The sequence below is a fragment of the Apodemus sylvaticus genome, chromosome 6, assembly GCF_947179515.1.
Source record: "Apodemus sylvaticus chromosome 6, mApoSyl1.1, whole genome shotgun sequence".
NCBI classification, from domain to species: Eukaryota; Metazoa; Chordata; class Mammalia; order Rodentia; family Muridae; genus Apodemus; species Apodemus sylvaticus.
The window spans coordinates 36,294,803-36,312,765 of record NC_067477.1 but is presented as its reverse complement, the minus strand read 5'-3'; the positions used below and the strand labels follow the sequence as shown (position 1 = coordinate 36,312,765).

Sequence of the window (17,963 nt, the reverse complement as noted above, 5' to 3'; positions counted from 1 at the left end):
ACCAGCACATTTATACATAATTAAAAGAAATAAAAATGTATCTCTAATTTTTATTAGCCTCTTTTTTTATATGCCTGCACACCAGATGAGAGCATCAGATCTCCTTACAGACGGTTGTGAGCTACCATGTGGCTGCTGGGAATTGAACTCATAACCTCTGGAAGAGCAGTCAGTGCTATTCACGGAGTCATCTCTCTCCAGCCCTTAAAAAATAAGTTTAAAAAACAATTTCCAATAGAAATGTAAAGGTTTGAAAATACCTGTTTAGTGTCCTGTTCATGAACCGTAATGCTGGTTTACCCAGTGGCATCTGTACATTTTATTTTAGGTGTGCTGTGAGATGTTCTGAGGAAGGCCTAGGGCCGGTGTTGCCCACAGTGTTTCCCCATCGGCAAGCAAGCTACTGCATTTGGTGCATGGCAGCTGTTACTAGGCCTGACACACACACCCCCTTGTGTGTCCCTGTTTGGAAAGGTGAAAGGCTTCAGGGGACTTCTGTGGCTCTGTGGAGCTCAGGGGACCTTGACTATAGTTTCAGGGCCTTAAGCTGCACCTCATGCTTCAAATCCACGAGGGAGCAGCTGAGAATGGGGCTGGCTGGCCTGCACTTGCTTCCCTGCCCTCCATAATCCCTCCCCTACTGCTCCCAGCCACCCCTCCCTCCACACAGCCCTGCTGCCTGCTCACAGAGACAGTGTGGCTGAACAAGTGTTTTGGTCTTTGAAGGGTGACCCCTAGAGATACCTTAAGTGACCCCGTGCTGGCCAGGGTGTTCTGGTACTTTTCTTCTGTGGAACACCAGACATTTTTTTTGGCTAACCCTCTGCCATCATACTTGGACTGAAAAAGTGGGGTCCTGCTGCTGCCTCCCCCAGGGATTCTGACCTTACTACCCATGTCTTTAAGGAACTCTGCATCTCCATGTTAACCAAAGAAGCCATGAGCTTCTGTCAGCTTGGTTCATACCAGTGAATATCTGTTCTAACACATGAGTTCTGAGGTACATGCAGCTGTGACAGATGGAGAAAATACATATACACATACCTGAATGCTTACGCACATGTGTACTCTGTAGGTTTCTGCTGTACTGGTGGTGTCATTACCTGGCCAGGATGTTAGTTTTCCTTAATTCATCTGTCACTCTTTGACAAACCTTGGGTCTTGGGAAGGCAGAATCCCTAACCATTAGTCTGATGCCTTCTGTGATTGTGGCCTCTCCAAGAGGGCACTTGTAATTAAACTAATCCTGTTTTCTCCCTATCCACAGATGAGCTTCAGGATTCTAAGTCACATTTACAAGCAACTGCTTTCTCGTGGCCCAGGGCAAGAACACAGCTCTGTCCCCAGGTGAAGGAGGTCTGGAGCCTGCCACGTGTCCCCACTCTGAAGTTGTCAGGTGGAGGAAAGGGCAAACAGGCTCTCTGAGCAGTCCCAGCTCTCCCTTGGTGCTGTAGGGAGGAGGGAGGAGCAGGAAAAGGTCTGTGCCCTGGTCATGGGAGTCTTGAAAGCAACAAAGCCTGGTGTGCCGAAGACTAGGTTGACCCTGCTTTCATTCCCTGCCTGAAAGAGTGGGGCAGGAATGGGCTGTGAAGTATTCGGTTTCACATCTGTTCCAGGAATTAGCCTCTCATAAATCCACTTTTCTTTTAAGCATCCCAGGAGCTCCTCCCTCACCCTCCTCCCTCCCTGTTGATTCCCCACCCCCACCTCGACTTCCCACCCAGCCTAGACAGCTGAAGGGCTCCCAGAGATCATCCACTTGATCTTTGTCACTGCTACCAAAAGAGAGACTCTCCAAGTTGCAAAATCGTGGGTCTCTATGCAGCTCTGCTCTCCACAGGTTCAGCACAGAATGTGAGGTGCAGACCAGAGTGTGGTATGCTGAGAAGAAGGCAGGGTTTCGAAGGGGAAGGGTGCTTCTCACCTCAACTTGCCATTTGTGGGAGCTTGGGCAGGTTACCCACTCTCTCTGAGCTGGTAAAATTGGGACCATGTTTCCCAAAGTGCATTCAAAATATACAGACTTCCACCTGCAGCTGGTCTGAGGAAGGCTGCCTTCAGAAGCCAGTTCTGGAAGGCTCATGTTAAAGACTCTGAAGAGCCTGTCCTCCAAGAGACTTTAAAGCAGGATCTCAAATCTGCTTGATCCCTACAATGCTAGATACCATTCTGACATTTTGAAAGACGGGGTTATGTTTCTCCAGTCTATAGTCATTGTGTGATGTGCTTGCTCTGTCCAGTTTAACTTTCTGACTTCCATATCTCATTCAAAGGAAAAGATGAATAGAAAAGTCAGTTTCATACATAGCAATTTGAACTGTGTGTTCAAATCCAACACACAGTTTATCGGTAGAATTAGGGCAAAGTGCCAGGTATGGTGGCCACACTTTTTTTTTTTAAAGATTTAATTATTTATTTTATGTAAGTACCCTGTAGCTGTCCTTAGACACTCCAGAAGAGGGAGTCAGATCGCATTACAGATGGTTGTGAGCCACCATGTGGATGCTGGGATTTGAACTCAGGACCTTCAGAAGAGTAGTCAGTGCTCTTAACCTCTGAGCCATCTCTCCAGACCCCAGTGGCCACGCTTTTAATCCCAGTACTCAGGAAGCAGAAGCAGGCGAATCTCAGACTTTGCAGCCAACCTGATCTACACAGTATGTGTATGCCAGCCAGAGCTATAGTGTTCAGACTCTGTCTCAAAAAAACAAAACAACAACAACAACAAAAGTTCTAGGTTCCGGGATTTTCTCTTTCTCCACCTGTCAGGTTTGTTGTTCTCATGTGGTTTAGGGGTATGTGGCTCTGTTAATTCTGTGCATTAATTATGCCTACCCCAGAGCCCCGGTGTAGTCAGTACCCAGTACTCACAAGCTCACCCCAAAATTTGGCACACATCGGAAGTAATATAATGACTAAATCAAAAGGTCCCTAGCTTACAATTCCATTAGAAGCACATATAAGAAAAACTTAAATTACCGGTTTTATAAGACAAAGAATTGCTGTAAATTTGCCCTAAATTAGTATTTATGTCACTTATTTAAATTTCTGCTGAAAAAATATGTAGAACAAGAAATTAAGGAGCAACTGGCTGAGGAACTGCATGGGAAATTTATAAGGGGAAAATAGAAACAGGCAAAGATCCTCTTGCCTTGAGAAACAGCAATATTTTTATTTGCTAATTTTATACATGTATATAACGTGTTTTGGTCATATTCATAGTTCTTCCTCCCTCATACCCATCCCCCTTCTTGTCAACAAATTCCCCGTGTGTGTGTGTGTGTGTGTGTGTGTGTGTGTGTGTGTGTGTGTGTGTTTGTGTGTGTGTGTGTATACACCTCCAAGTTGAGTCAGGTGTTTGCATGAGTGTGTGTGTGTGTGTGTGTGTGTGTGTGTGTGTGTGTGTGTGTGTATGTGTGTGTACACCTCCAAGTTGAGTCAGGTGTTTGCATGAGTCGTGGAGGGCTTTTTCCTGGACCACGGCATAACCAGTGGTAAACCACTGTGGACAAGGACCCCCTCCCCCGCCCCCGCCGCTGGTAGCTATTAATGGTGTTAGACACATGTTTAAGGCATTGATCTTCAGCAGTATTGAGTTTGATAATGTGAAACACACACACACACACCCTCATCTTTCTGCTCCTTCTAGTCTCTTCTTACAGGGCTCCTCCTGGGCCGCCTTCTCGTTCTCCAGGATTCTCTCCCTCATTTCTAGCTGACTCCGTGTACCTCAGCTGAGACACAAGGCCTCATAGGTCAGGACAGACAGCAGAGTTCTGGAGGCCCTGTTCTCATTGGGCGTGTCCTCCGTATAGATCCACATCTCCTCAGCACATTGGGACAGCTCTCCTGTTAACTGCACAGACTCTCAAGCACAACAAACCCCAAACTGAACTTGTAATTCTCCTAGACATTCCTAAGACCCTCCCCAGCCATCTGCCTCAGAGACAAACCCAGTGCCTGAGTCTTTCCACCCCTTCCCTCACACCTACCCATCCAGTTGGTTCTCGCTTGTTAGATTTTGTCCTTTAGATCCCTTTCATGTGTCACATACAGTTTCCCTCATATCTCATGCCCTAACTGGGATGTTCTCCTCGTGTTTTTCCACATTGATCTTATCACCCACAGTCTCCTCTGTGTTCTTAAAATAACTTCATTTAGTAGTTGTTGTTGTCTATTTTGAGACAGGATTTCACCCTAACTGGCCTCAAACTCAAAAAAATTCACTAACCTCTGCTTCCCAAGTGCTGGTATTAAAGATGTGTGCCACTATGCCAAGTATAAAATGACTTCCTAAGGGCTGGAACAATGGATCGGTCAGTAAATACTGCCCGTATAAATGTGAGGACTCGGGTTTTCCAATCTCCAGAGCCAGGGGAAAAGCCAGTTACAGTAGTAATGTCAGCACTGCAGAGGCAGATTCCTAGAGCTCAGAGGCCCAGTCAGCCCAGCCAGGCCAGCTTCGGGATCAGTGAGACCCCGTCTCAGAAAATAGAGTGAGAGAGAGAGAGAGATGGGTAAGAACACCTCCTGCTCCTCCTAGCACTGCCGACAGCCACAGTCAACCCCGCTCAGGCCATCAGGCATGGCCTCGCCAAGGTCCTCTACCCGCCAAGCCATCTCTGGCCCTGCTTTGGTTTAGTTTGACTGTTAGTTTGTACTAATGCATACAGGTATTAGTTTTAAATACCTCTTTCTTACTTCCTCTTTTCCTTTCCTCCTCCTCCTCCTCCTCCTTCTTCTTCTTCTTCTTCTTCTTCTTCTTCTTCTTCTTCTTCTTCTCTCTCTCTCTCTCTCTCTCTCTCTCTCTCTCTCTCTCTCTCTCTCTCTCTCTCTCTCTCTCTCTCTCTTTCTCAAGAAAAGTCCTGGGGGCCAAGGATAAGAATACTTGCTGTGAAAGCAAGAGGACTTGAGTTTGAATCCTTAGCATCCACTAGAGATTCTCGACCCAGGGAATGGCACTTATTAGAAGGTGTGGCCCTGTTGAAGTAGGTGTGTCACTGTGGCTGTGCTTTTAGACCTTCATCCTAGCTATGTGGAAGTCAGTAGCTTTCACATGAAGATGAGAACTCTCAGCCTCCTGTACCATGCCTGCCTGGATGCTGCCATGTTCCCACCTTGATGAAATGGACTGAACCTCTGAACCTGTAAGCCAGTCCCAGTTAAATGTTGTTTTTTATAAGACTTGCCTTGGTCAGGTGTCTGTTCACAGCAGTAAAACCCTAACTAAGACATCTACATACAAACCGAGCATGACCGCACACCTGTAACTCCACCATTGGTAGGCAGAGACAGGAAGATCCCAGCCTCACCAGCACATATAGGTTCAATGAGAGACCTGCCTCAAAAGAAGTAGAAATGGGGCTGGAAAGACATCTCAGCAGTTAAGAGCACTGACTGCTCTTCCAGAGGTCCTGAGTTCAACTCCCAGCAACCACATGGTGGCTCACAAACATCTGTAATGGGATCAGATGCTGTCTTCTACTGTGTCTGAAGACAGTGACCCTGTACTCATATATGAAATAAATATGGCCGGAAGGAGGCCAGAATGAGCAAGCGGGACTGGAAAAAATATTTAAAATTTTTTTAAAAATCGATAGGAAACAATGCCCTCTTCTGATAGCCACACTGGAACACACCTGCATACATCCATGATACTTCCCACACACGCACCTCATGTACAAAGAAGGAAAAGCATTGGAACAAATGAGACTCTAGTTACTGTAACGGCTTTTGAACTCCAATTGTTCATGAGCTCATGTTGTTGAACATTACACACAAAACTTTAAATTCATACACACATTTTCAATTTTTAAACATTTTTATTATGTATTCGAGTAGTCTGCCTGTGTGTCTGTGCACCACACACATGCCTGGCGCCAGTAGAATTAATTCCAAAGGGGGCAGCAGATGCTGTGGGACTGGAGTTATGGATCCGCAGCAAGCGCAGTGAGTGTCCCTGACCACTGGACCATCTCTGCAGACCAAAAATAATTTTTAAAAATTAATCCTAGGTGCCGGGTGGTGGTGGCGCACGCCTTTAATCCCAGCACTTGGGAGGCAGAGTCAAGCAAATTTCTGAGTTCGAGGCTAGCCTGGTCTACAAAGTGAGTTCCAGGACAGCCAGGGCTACACAGAGAAACCCTGTCTCGAAAAAAAAAAAAATTAATCCTAGGATTTAATTTTCTACCAAATGCCATCTGGCACTCTGTCCTAGCAAAGATTGGAATGACTCTTTCTTGCAGGGATGCTCTGGGCCGGCTCTTCCTTTAGTCCCTTCACTGTGCTTCACAATTCCTTCCTCGGGATTTCAGCTCCTACCTGCACTCCCACGGTCCTGCACTCCCACAGTCCTGCACTCCCACGGTCCTGGCATCTGGGTCTCCACTAGCGGCATCTAGGGTGCAACGGAAGGAGTTTGGCTCATGCTGAGGCCAAATTCTTTTATTGTCTCGAGCTGTTACTTTTCATCACTACAATACATTACCTGGCAAGAGCAGGGTAAAGGAGCAAAGGTTTGCTTTGCCTGTGGCTGAGGGCGTGGGCCTGCATGCTGAGGAAGGTGTGCTGGGGCTCTTCCCAGGGAGAGTGTGGCCTGGGACTCCTCACACCTCTGTGGGCCAGAAGCAGGGCCAGGGCCAGCTTATAAAACACAAGGCCCACCCCACCCTTCATGTGACCCACTTCCTCAGCAAGGCTCTACTTACAAATGGTTCCAGAACCTCCCACCAGCTAGGGACCAAGCATCCAAGCAGGCGGGTCTGTGGGCCTTTCACATCTAGATCATCAGGATCCTAGAGCTAAGGATGTTGGGTCCTCTGCCTCCATTCTCTCCACCTGGTGTGTTTCTTCTCCTTCATTTTCTCTCCTTCCTGTCAGCCTCCTGACCTCTCTAGTTCTTACTTTCTGTGGCTTCTCTGTGTGGAAACATCATAGGGCTGTGTGGTTTGAGCCACTCCAGCTTTATTCTTCACAGCCTGGAGACAAAAAAAAAAACAGGTGTTCTCCTCTTTCTACAGAAGGGGAGCGGCCCTCAAGGCAGCACCGAGGGCCTGGTTCACACGCCATGGCCACCTCCTGAAGCAGTTGCTGTGGTCAGGGGGATATGGACATGGGCCAAGTGGGCCGCCTCGCCACTGACCCAGGGAAGATAGAACTACTATTTACAGTCTGGCCAGAAAAACCTAGTTGATATCAGGGGAGGGGGAGGGGACATTTCCCAAAGGGTTAAAACCATAAACAAATAAGTCTATGGGACAGACAAAACAATCAAGTCCCCTGTGTTCCACTTCAGACTTTTTAAATCTATATGGCAAGTATAGGTTTTAAAAAAGATAATCCAAGCAATAAGCACTTCATGTTATGTCTGGAGACAAATAAATTTGCCACTCTTCCTGTGTCCAGTACACAGTGGGGTCAAGCACATTCGTGTCCGGAGGCTGGCACCACCATCCGTGTATAGGGAGCTGGCACCACCGTCCGTGTATAGGGAGCTGGCACCACCGTCCGTGCATAGGGAGCTGGCACCACCGTCTGTGTATAGGCTTCATCTTGCGACTCCGCCTTCCCATACCTACTAAAGGAAGCCCTTTGCACCACGCCCACCACACCCACGTTCTGCTTTCCATCCTAACTAGAAGCCTCACCTAAGTGGCAACATGCATTGTGTGCCCCTTTGTGACTGGTTTATTTCGGTTAGTGTGACGCTCCATGCTCTTAGTGTTCGTCTGGGTTGTAATGCACATCAGCGTTTCCTTCCTGTTGCAGGCTGACTACTACTCCATTGTGTGACCATGCCTGTTTGGCTTGTTGTCTGTTCATCCAGCAGTGGACACTGGAATTGCTACCACCTCCTGGCTGCTGTGTTTGGTGGTGGTGTGAGTGTAGCCTCACAATTATCTATTCAGTCTCTTCTTGTTTCTTTTGCATATACACACAGAAGTGGAATTACTGGATCTAGTAATTCTATTTTTAAGGTTTTTGAGGACCATTAAGACTGGTGCTAGTATCCACAGGAAGGATACTATTTTACATTCTGCCAGCAATACCCAAGAGCCATGTCTCTGTCTTCTCCAATGCTCATTATCTTCTAGGGGCCCTGTGTACATTCTACTGGATTTCCTATGGCTTCTTCCTATACGCACACAATGTATTGTGGCCATAGCCACTCCCCACTGTGCTCTTACACCTCCTTGTGCCTCTGCTTTTCCCTTATCAAATAGTGTCCCCTCTACTTTCATGTCCTTTAATAGGAGCTTAAGTGGGGTTGCTTACAGGAGTGTGAGTGAGGGCTGCTTCCAGGCACCCTGGTGATGACGGTGATGCCCCTTAATCCCTTACCATGCTTCTGAGATCAGTTGTGGTGACGAGCTATGACGCATGCCACTGGCGGCATCTGCCTGAGAGTGATGGGACAGGCCCAGCCTGGAGCACCCTTAACATCACCCTTAGCATCGTCCTCACAGAGCCTAAAGCTAAGGGTGTGTAAACGTCCAAGAAGGAGTCTGAGGAAGGGCAGCACAGTGACCAGCTGGCGGCCTCTATAGATATCTGAGTATTTTAGACCCTAGAAATGCATGATGTAGGTACCGTTAAGCTAATATGCTGACACAGATGCCTTTTTAAAATTGTCTGGGGATAAATTTTGGTTTAGATTATTTCCTTGTGACTCATACTCCACAGAACCCTTTTGAACATTCGGAACTGTGTCATGTAGTAGCTACTGACGTTTGTCAAGTTACTTCCACATTACAGAGGAAGAACGTAAGCACAGCAACTGTGGTTTTTCTAAGTTTATGTGTGCACGTCCCAGCTGCTCAGGGCGATGGCCTGGGGTCGTTGGACGCCGTCTTCAGAGAAGCTCAGACTGTGAGTTCTGCCCTTCTGAGACCTGGAAACCCGGCCTCTCCAGCACATGCTATCTCCCTCAGTTGCTTCTGAAATAGAAGTACCACTTCTCTCAGCTTCCTCTAAACTATTAAGGAATTTGATGGTTTTCTCATGACAACAGTGCTTTGTCTTTTTTATTTTGTATTTTGGTTTGTTTGTTTGTTTGTTGTCTTGTTGTTTGAGACAGAGACTGTGTAGTTAAGATACACCTAAAACTCACTGCGTGTACCAGGCCGGCATAGAGTTGAGGGTGGTCCTCCCAAGTCCTAGGATTAAAGGCATGGGTCACCATGCCCCAGTTCACAGCGGCGACTTTTAAACTGTGAGGCATGGTCTAGCAGTAGCGGGTCATTGAATCAATTAGTGGGTCACATTCAGGTTCATGAGAACCAGTCAGTAGCATCTTAGTGATTATTTGAATTCAGCTGTGGTATGAATCAGCCACCAACACAAAGTTAGAGGGTGTGTTTGCTTTATAGGGACAGCTGGCCTATCAGTATTAGAACACACAGGGTCACAACTGTCAACTAGCCCCAGCCCCAGTGGAGCCCGTGGGATAGAAAGAGAAGGTTCCTGGACTCTGCTCAAGCCATAGCACATGTGTCCCCCGACCGATAGAGAGGGTCGAGGTCTTAACAGTACATTGTGGTCTTACTTTAAGGCCACCTGGGGCACTGTGTTTATTTCCGACCTTCCTCTGGCACCTGAAACCCCACTTTTCCGATCTTCGGGGACAGATCTGTGCCCAGCACCCTCTGTGATTCGGTGGTGCTACGTCTACAGCAGGAGGACAGAGCTGGAGTTTTGCAGACGCAAAGTCACTGTTGTAGAGTAGACCAGAATCCATGCTAACTGCAGTCTGTCTGTTCTTGTGAACTCAACTCAACTACATCAGCTCCATTCCCAAAGCCCACTAAAGATTTACAATTAGATAAAAACAAGTCAAATACCACTAAAGCCCAAAGCTGAAAGAGTTACAAATAGCAAAAACAAGATTATGGGCTGACTGTTGCATTGGCTCTGTGGGTAAAGGCACTTGCCACCAAGCTCAGTTACCTGAGCTCAGGGTAGAAGGAAGGAGCTGGCCCCTCAGTCTGTCCTCTGACCGCCACACGATTGTGACATGAATATGCACAAAAGTAAATGTGAAGAAATGTTTCAGTCAGATTAAAAGCCAGGGTTCTGATTGTCCCTCGCCATCACAGAATGGCTGTGAGAGAGGCAGAAACTTTTTATAAAAATAATTACTCTTACAATGATTATTCTACAATATTTTGTTGAGATAGAGTTTCATTGAACAACTCTGGCTAGCCTGAAACTCACTAAGATCCACCTGCCTCTGCCTCCCAAGTGCTGAAATTAAAGGCGTGCACCACCACACCCAGCTACAGATCTAAATTTGTATATATGGACAGAAATAATCAGATATACTTAGGTAGATTGTGCTTCAAAACTGACACCATAGTCACATCACAGAATTAGAACCCAAGAAGTTTAATTTAGATCGGCTATACAATTTTTAAATTTTTATAAAAGGGTAAATATTAAATATCCTCATGCCAAAAAAAAAAGCCTGCCACACATGTAAAATGGACTTTCCTCACATGTCACACATGTAAAGTAGCCTTTCCTCAGGACATCACTGTCACACGTGTAAAGTGGCCTTCCCTCTGGATATTACTGTCTACATGCAGAGACAGGAAGAAATGTTCCACCCAGCCACATTGGAAATGTGTCATCCAGAGACACATTTCTGTTCCATGATGTTATTTTATCAGTAGATTTACCTGGTTGCTCTATTAAGAAAATAAACCACAATAAGAAAACAATTATAAGAAAAACAGGTTAGTAAGAATCAAATATGTTTTCAAAAATGATATGCATTCTTTCTAGGAAAAGAATTAGCCTGGTGGAGTGGTACACATCTTTTTTTCTTTTTTTTTCTTTTCTTTTTTTTTTTTTTTTTTTCCGAGACAGGGTTTCTCTGTGTAGCCCTTGCTGTACAGAACTCACTCTGGAGACCAGGCTGGCCTCGAACTCAGAAATCCGCCTGCCTCTGCCTCCCAGAGTGCTGGGATTACAGGTGTGCACCACCACCGCCTGGCTAGTGGTACACATCTTTAATACTAACAAGGGAGGTTAGAACAGGCCAAGAGTGCAAGGCCAACCTGGGTAAAGGCTTTGTCTCAAGTAAAAAGGCTTATTGTATAAAAACAATAGTTCCTTAAAATAGCTTTCTACTAAAAATTGTTCACACATTTGCAAGTAGGAACATCTTGGAGCTCATGTTGGTGTTGACATCGATGGCTTAGACCAAGTGCCCTCTTTGTTCATTCACAAGTAAAGGGGTTCTGGGAGGGTTTGGAGTTAAAGCCAGCTCCCAGCCGGTGCTGATCGTGGTAACCCATGCCCCACAACTGCTCTCCCATTACCCCGGGCTGACCTAGCTCTGAGCCGTCCCCGGGGAAGGGTTTCGGGAGATAGATCTGATGTTCTCCTGTGCCTGTGTTGTTCATTCCTCAGGCTGGAATGGTGCCCGGGAAGGTGAGGGGGAGAGTGTGGCCCTCACCCCAGCTGCGCCTTTCTGCCAGTGTCACTCAGGCTATAAATAAGGGGATTAGTGCACTTCCCTTTTCATCAAACCAGAAAGATGCCAGAGGACACTACCAGGCCCCTCGCCAGTTGGAAAGGCTTTAGGGACTGACCTAAGAGATCTTTGCATTTATATGAATAAAAACAAAATAAAACAAAAAAACCCAGCACCCCATAAAATCAACACGGTGGTGTATGCCTATAATCCCATTACTTGGGAAGTACAGGCAGGAAGGTCAGAAATGTTAGGTCATCCTCAGCTTGGTATAACCAAGCTGGGATATATAAGATTCAGTCTTTAAAAAATATTTTTTTAGCTAGGCCTGGTGTACAAGCCTTTAATCCTAGCACTTGGGATCAGAGAGGCAGGTAGATCTCTATCAGTTGCGGCGTAGGCAGGGCTACATAATAGAAAAGCCCTGTCTTAAAAACAAACAACAGATTCCTTGCTTCAAACTTTATCAAACCTTGAGAGACTAAAAATAACAAAATGTGTCAGGCCGTGATAGTACACATCTTTAATCCTACACCTGAGAGACAGAGGCAGGCGTTCTCTGAGTTTGAGGCCAGCCTGGTCTACAGAGTGAGTTATAAGACAGCCAGGGCTACACAGAGAAACCCTGTCCTAAAAACAAAGCAAAAAAAAAAAATTTAAATTAAAAATGCATTCATTTTTATGATTGAGGTTTCAGCCTTGCTTCATGGCACAGAAGTGACAATCCTGCCTTTCCTGAGCTCCTAAAGCCTGTGAGTTGTGTGAACTCCTAGGAAATGGGTGTCTTTCCCTTGCGACAGCTGCTGAGCTGGCCATGGGCGCTCAGGCCTAGATGTATGGATTGGCACTTAGCATGGCAGCCTCTGGCTGTCGCACAAACCCACTTTGCGGCGGTAGCCGGAGGCTCCTTAGCGCACCTGCTGTTGACTGTCTCCCAACAGTAAGTGTTCACCAAGCAGCTCCCATGCAAATATTTAACTGACAGAAGTTCTCAGGATGTGTGAGAATGTACAAGACATGGCCTCTTCGCTTCCGAGAGGGGAGGGGAGCTGCATGCTGGGTTGTACCAGAAGTCCCAGCAGTCGACAGGTGAGGCCACACCTAGGCCAGAAACAGAAGCACACAGGATTGTGGCTGCTGCTGTCGAGGCTGTGCCTCCCGGAGGGCAAGAACCAGAGCCTGCGCCTGCCTCAGCAGTGTTCTCTGTCTGGGGAGACCTCAGAGCACTCACGTGGCAAATCAGGGTGAATAGTGCCATTCTGTGTGGCCATAAACATGTAAATAGAAAAGCAGGCTTAAGAAAAGCTGGGTTTATGGGTGTCTGCTTGCTGCAGTTCTCAAATAATTCCCACAGGTAAAACTCTAAGAAATGTGATGTCATAGTTTAAAATAATAGAACAGCCCCATGAGCACCATGGACAAAACAGCCGGTTCTAGATCTGCAGAGACTGATACTGAATCGCTGTATAATGCAAAATGAATGCTTGCATGGCCAGGGAAATTGGAGGGAATAAGAAATGGGTATAAACCATACATCAGGACTGTGACTCGCACACTCTCAAGAGAACTAAGTGGCGTGTTTTGTTTGAAAAGACCACGGAGGTGGGCTGGCTGAATGACGAGTTAGACCCAGAGGTGAGCTTAGAGGAATTACCTGGAGTTCAGACGGGGGTGGGGTGGGCGTGAAGGGGGGTGGAGCCAGCCAAGAGGGCCTGGCAGATATGTAAGTGAAATTCAGAAAAAAAGTGGGAAACAGATCCTTTTGAGAAGATGATGGTGCAAATGTCTCAGGACTGGTGGGACATGCACATGCTGGGGCAGGGCTCCTGTCTCAAAAGACTGAGGGCCACGCAGGAAGTCGCCGGACACTGGCCTATGACCTTCGCTCACCATGAGCACCTGAACACACACTCACACAGGAGACCAAATGCACTGGAGAAGAATGAACAACCACATTCCACATGCCTTGGGAATTAAGCAAACAAGAAGATAATCATGAAGAACTTTCTGCCAATCATTTCATTCATTCATTCATTTTTCAGTGCCAGGGATCCACCACAGGTTTCCTACCACTCATCTTGGGTCTCTTGCCCCCCCTGCTCCAGGGTGAGTCTGATGCCCCGTTTTTAGAATGGGAGCTATCAAGAACCTTTAAGCCAATGCTGCGGCCAGGCTAGTTCCCAAAGCAACCAACTCCCACACATGGAGCTGCTGCGTCCAGGGGAGGCTGGACTTGTGCTCATACACCTCCCCTCCCCAACAAAATCAATACTGACTCTTCAAAAAATAAAAAATAAAAAATAAATAAATAAAACGACCTGTTTCTTAAACCTAAGCAGGCAAGGAAAGGACAGGACTCAGAGCAGGGCAACTGGAAAAGACTGGGGAGTATCTGACTGGCTCCTTAGTGAAGACTTTAACCAAAGCTGGATGAGGAGCAGGCAGGAGGAGCATGAGGGGAGGAGGGGCTGGTCCCAGGCAGGCAGTAGCTGACAACCTGCCACAGAGGGCTCAGATCTCAAAGGCACGTGCAGGATTTTTCTGCCTCCCAGTTTGAAAATGCTGACACTGACCCTGCACTCTGAAAAGGTGAACACTTGGTATCTTCAGTTTATAAACAAGAAGAGGGAATGCGAATGTTAGTTTGTTTAATTTGGATGGAGGAGTCTAACTGTCATTGCCAAGGCAGTCTTTGAATTCCTAAGCTGAGGTAATCCTCCTGCCTCAGCTTCCTGTGTAGCTGGGACTACCAAAGGGCATCACCGGGCATAATGAGGGGAAATTAAAATGTTTTCCTGCTTCTGGCCATGGCGACTTTGTCTGTGATCCCAGCTACTCAGGAGACTGTAACAGCAGCTTGAGCCCCAGAGGTCAAGGGTCAGCCTGGGCAGACCCAGTGTCTTTAAAGAGTAGTCAAGTAAACTAGAGTAAATGGTTTCTCCCACAAGAGGAACGAAAGTCACCCAGAAAGCAGCAGCAACAGAACACAGAGGGTTCTAGGATGGATTTGAGCAACAGTTAAAATTAGTTTGTGCTCTGGGTGATCTTCCTTTGTTAGGAAGCCCTTCTTTGTTGTCAGACAAAGAGAATTGCCCTCAGTCACTGACTGCGACACTCTTTTCTAGATCCTGCTCACACTGACAGATGAACCGGAGACTCCAAGGAAGAACCTGCTGCGCGCTCGCCCCGGGGAGCTTGGCAGAGGGAGCTAAGCCTCCGGTGCTGTGAGGGGGCCATAGTATTTTTTTTGCTGCCTCTGAATCCCCAAGGCCTTTAAGCAGAAGTGACAGCAGATGCTTGCCATCAGCCAAACCATACTTTTACCAGGACAACAGGGAAACAGACCCTCTGGGTTTGGATGAGAATTGGCAGTGGGGACTCTCACCTGATGCGTTGTGTCCCAGTCAGAGCACCTTTCAGAGTGTGCCTTTCCCTGCCCTCCCCCTCCCCCACCCTGCTAGGTCCCTTCTGCCTCTCCTCCTGCTGCTCACAGATGGTATAAAAGAGGCTCTTTGGCTATTTGCATCTGGCTTTCGCTTCTTTTCCAGATTGAAATATTAAGTTTATTTTATTTTGTACAAGCTTCAGATCCCAACATCAACCACCAAACTTGATCTTCCCTTTCCCGAGTGTGGGGGTGGCAGGTGGGCGGCTGCCATGGTACAGGCGCCATTTGGAATTACTGACTTCTAAGATTAATAAAGTAATTCAACTTTTCTTTCCTTTTTTTCTATTCATTAATTTTCCACCAGTCAATATTCTCTCAGGGCTAAAATGGAACCAACCTTTCATCTTGTTTGATATTTCGTTGTCAGTTTTCGGTTTTCATTTTAGAATAGGAGCTATCAAAAAGCTTTAAGCAGATGCTGGGGCCAGACTAGTTCTCAGTGCAACCAACTCCCACACATGGGGCTGCTGTGCATGCCACGCCCTGCTTGTCCTCCTGCAGACTTAGTCATTGTAGTCCTAGGGCGGGGGTGGGGTGGCAGTGAGTGTGCCCAGTTGCCCCTAGCCTCCCCATACAGTTCCTCTGGACAAGCGCAGCACACTGTTCTCTGTCCGTCCGTCCGTCCATCCATCCATCCGGCCTTCCCTCCAGCGTCTGCTTGGGGCTTTCCAGACAGCTCCCTTGGACAGTGTTGAAATCCAAACAGAAAAATGACACCTTAGAAGGCAGGCAGGGCCTGTCATCCCAGCATGAGGAAGGCAGGGGAATTGCCGTGAGCTAGACACCAGACTGGGCTTTGCTATGAGATAAGTTTGGAACCAGCCTGGAAGACAGTCCCTGAGAATTTGTCTCAGTAAACTGAAGAAGAGAAGAGGGAGGAAGATGAGGACAGAAGGGGGACTTTGTTGTCTTTTTAGTGCGTGGATTGGATTCAGGCACAGAAGCCATGCGGACTCTCGAGAGCAGGAGAAAGGTTTCCCGTGTAGTCCTGGAACCATCTTAACCTCCCACTGGTTTTGAGTTGGATCGGAGACAGAGTCTGATTCCTGCGTAGCCCCGTTCTGATTTATAGAGTAGGAGAAAAGGTTCTGGGAGTTCACACACAGATCTCGAAAAAGGAATAGCAGCCATGAACTTGGGCAGGAGCTTTCAGAGCAGCTGTCCTGCTTGGGCTAGCCTCGGCACCCAGTCAGAACGAATCCTCAAGCGCCATCCTTTCTGCCCACCAAGGGCCAGGGCCAGCATCGCCTTGCCATACATAATGCTTCCAAGGTGTTCTTTCTGGTACTGGGCTTGGCTTTAACCAGACAGCCCATCCTAGCCTTCCTCCTCCTATAGAGGTGTCGTTTCCAGTCTTACTGCTCACCTCAAAGCAAGTGTGTGCTTCTGAGGACACCTCTCAAATGGCTCCTAGCACTTGTGAGCAGACATGGGAAGGAAAAGCCGGATACCAGGCCTTCCCTGTGTTCATACCCGCTCCCTGACATGAGCGCTGTCTGGCGTGGAAACATTTGAAATCGCCCTATGGTCACTGAGATAGGGTCAGGAAACACATCTAGCCTTGGCTCAAACTTTGTGGTAGGACCCTGAGAAGCAGACTAAAAGGGACAGAAATATTATTCCCACAGCCTTATTGATGCTAGAAAGGACTGGTGTCTGCTGCAGGGTACTGTTTCCCCAAAGGTAATTTACCCAGACTGGAACTCACAGTATGTCCCAGTAGAAAGCACAGCTCTGGGACTCTGTGTGTGTGTGTGTTGTCTGCATGTAACACTGCACCATGTGTGTGCCTGGTGCCCAAGAAGCCAGAACAGGACATCAGATCCACTGGGCCATGAGTCACAGATGGGAGAGTGCTGGGAATCAAACCCTGGTCCCCAAGAAGAGCAGCCAGTCCTCAACTCTGAGCCATTTCCTAAACCCAGATAGTACATTTCTAGTGGACACAAGAACTAATCCTCACACCTACTTAAGTTTGAGGATAATGGTCACAATTAGACTGTAGTGCTTGGGCCAGGTATGCTGGTATATGCCTTTAGTCCCAAGACTCGGGCAGAGGCACTCAAAGCCAGCCTTGTCTACATCACTAGTTTCAGGACAGCCAGAGCTACGTGGTAATAACCTGTCTCTAAAATAAAATAGATTGATAGATGGCAACAGCTTCCCCATGGCTGGCATGCCAGCATGTTGCTCCCTTCTCCACATATGCATGTGCATATAGCTGCACACACACACACACACACACACACACAGTGCTTCCACAGCCAGGATTCCAGTCCAGGGACATGGGCCACTGGATAAATTGGTTGGCCATAGACAGAGAACAGTGGCAGCCTTGGTGACCAAGCTAAGAGTTCAGTCTTGAAGTAAGAACACACACTCACATGCACACACTCACACAGAGGTGTGTGCATATACATCCCTCAACCTGCAGACTTGAGCTTCAGTCAGACAGCAGTACCTGTACCTCAGTGGACGTGCTGGAGGCTGGGGGCTTTCAAGAGCTTACTAAGACCACAGGATTCCGTGCTCCGATGACTCCCTGAAAATGCTACCAATGGTGACCTGAGCCACAGTGGAATTCTGCATTGCCGGGGATCCCTTGCCTCTCCAGAGGCCCACCACCTGGCTCTGATAATAGAATTTGCCTCATTTGGGGGTCATTTGCCACAGATGGCTTCTTTAATGCTCGATGTGATTTGGAAGCAGAGGTGAGATTTCCAAAACTGGTGGTGTGTAGTGTTTCAATTGAAATGTCAATGGCAAATCTCTACATGCAAGCCTGTGTACCTTGCAGTTGTCTAGAGATTGAATGACTGGTGTGTGTGTGTGTGTGTGTGTGTGTGTGTGTCCCTCCCCATGAACACACACAAATGGAAGCTAGAGGTGCCTCCTTCTCCCCCTTATTTCTTGAGATGGGATCTCTCTCTCTCTCTCTCTCTCTCTCTCTCTCTCTCTCTCTCTCTCATTGGCCCTGACACTTGTGACTTCAGCTAGATTGACTGGCCACAGAGCCTCCAGGATTCACCTGTCTCCTCC

General features: G+C 47.4%; 1 protein-coding gene across 10 annotated transcripts in view; it reads left to right on the top strand.

Moving 5' to 3' along the window:
• Window positions 1-15,193, top strand: part of Ttll5 (tubulin tyrosine ligase like 5) — a 221,247-nt gene extending 206,054 nt beyond the window's left edge. For all 10 annotated transcript variants that reach the window (XM_052185375.1, XM_052185370.1, XM_052185379.1 and 7 more), the window contains one exon: window positions 14,602-15,193. Coding sequence is in view for 1 of the 10 variants with exons in the window: in XM_052185373.1 (XP_052041333.1) it covers window positions 14,602-14,624 (23 nt within the window). In the remaining 9 variants the exon portion in view is untranslated. The remainder of the gene's footprint in view (window positions 1-14,601) is intronic.
• Window positions 15,194-17,963: the final 2,770 nt, after the last annotated feature.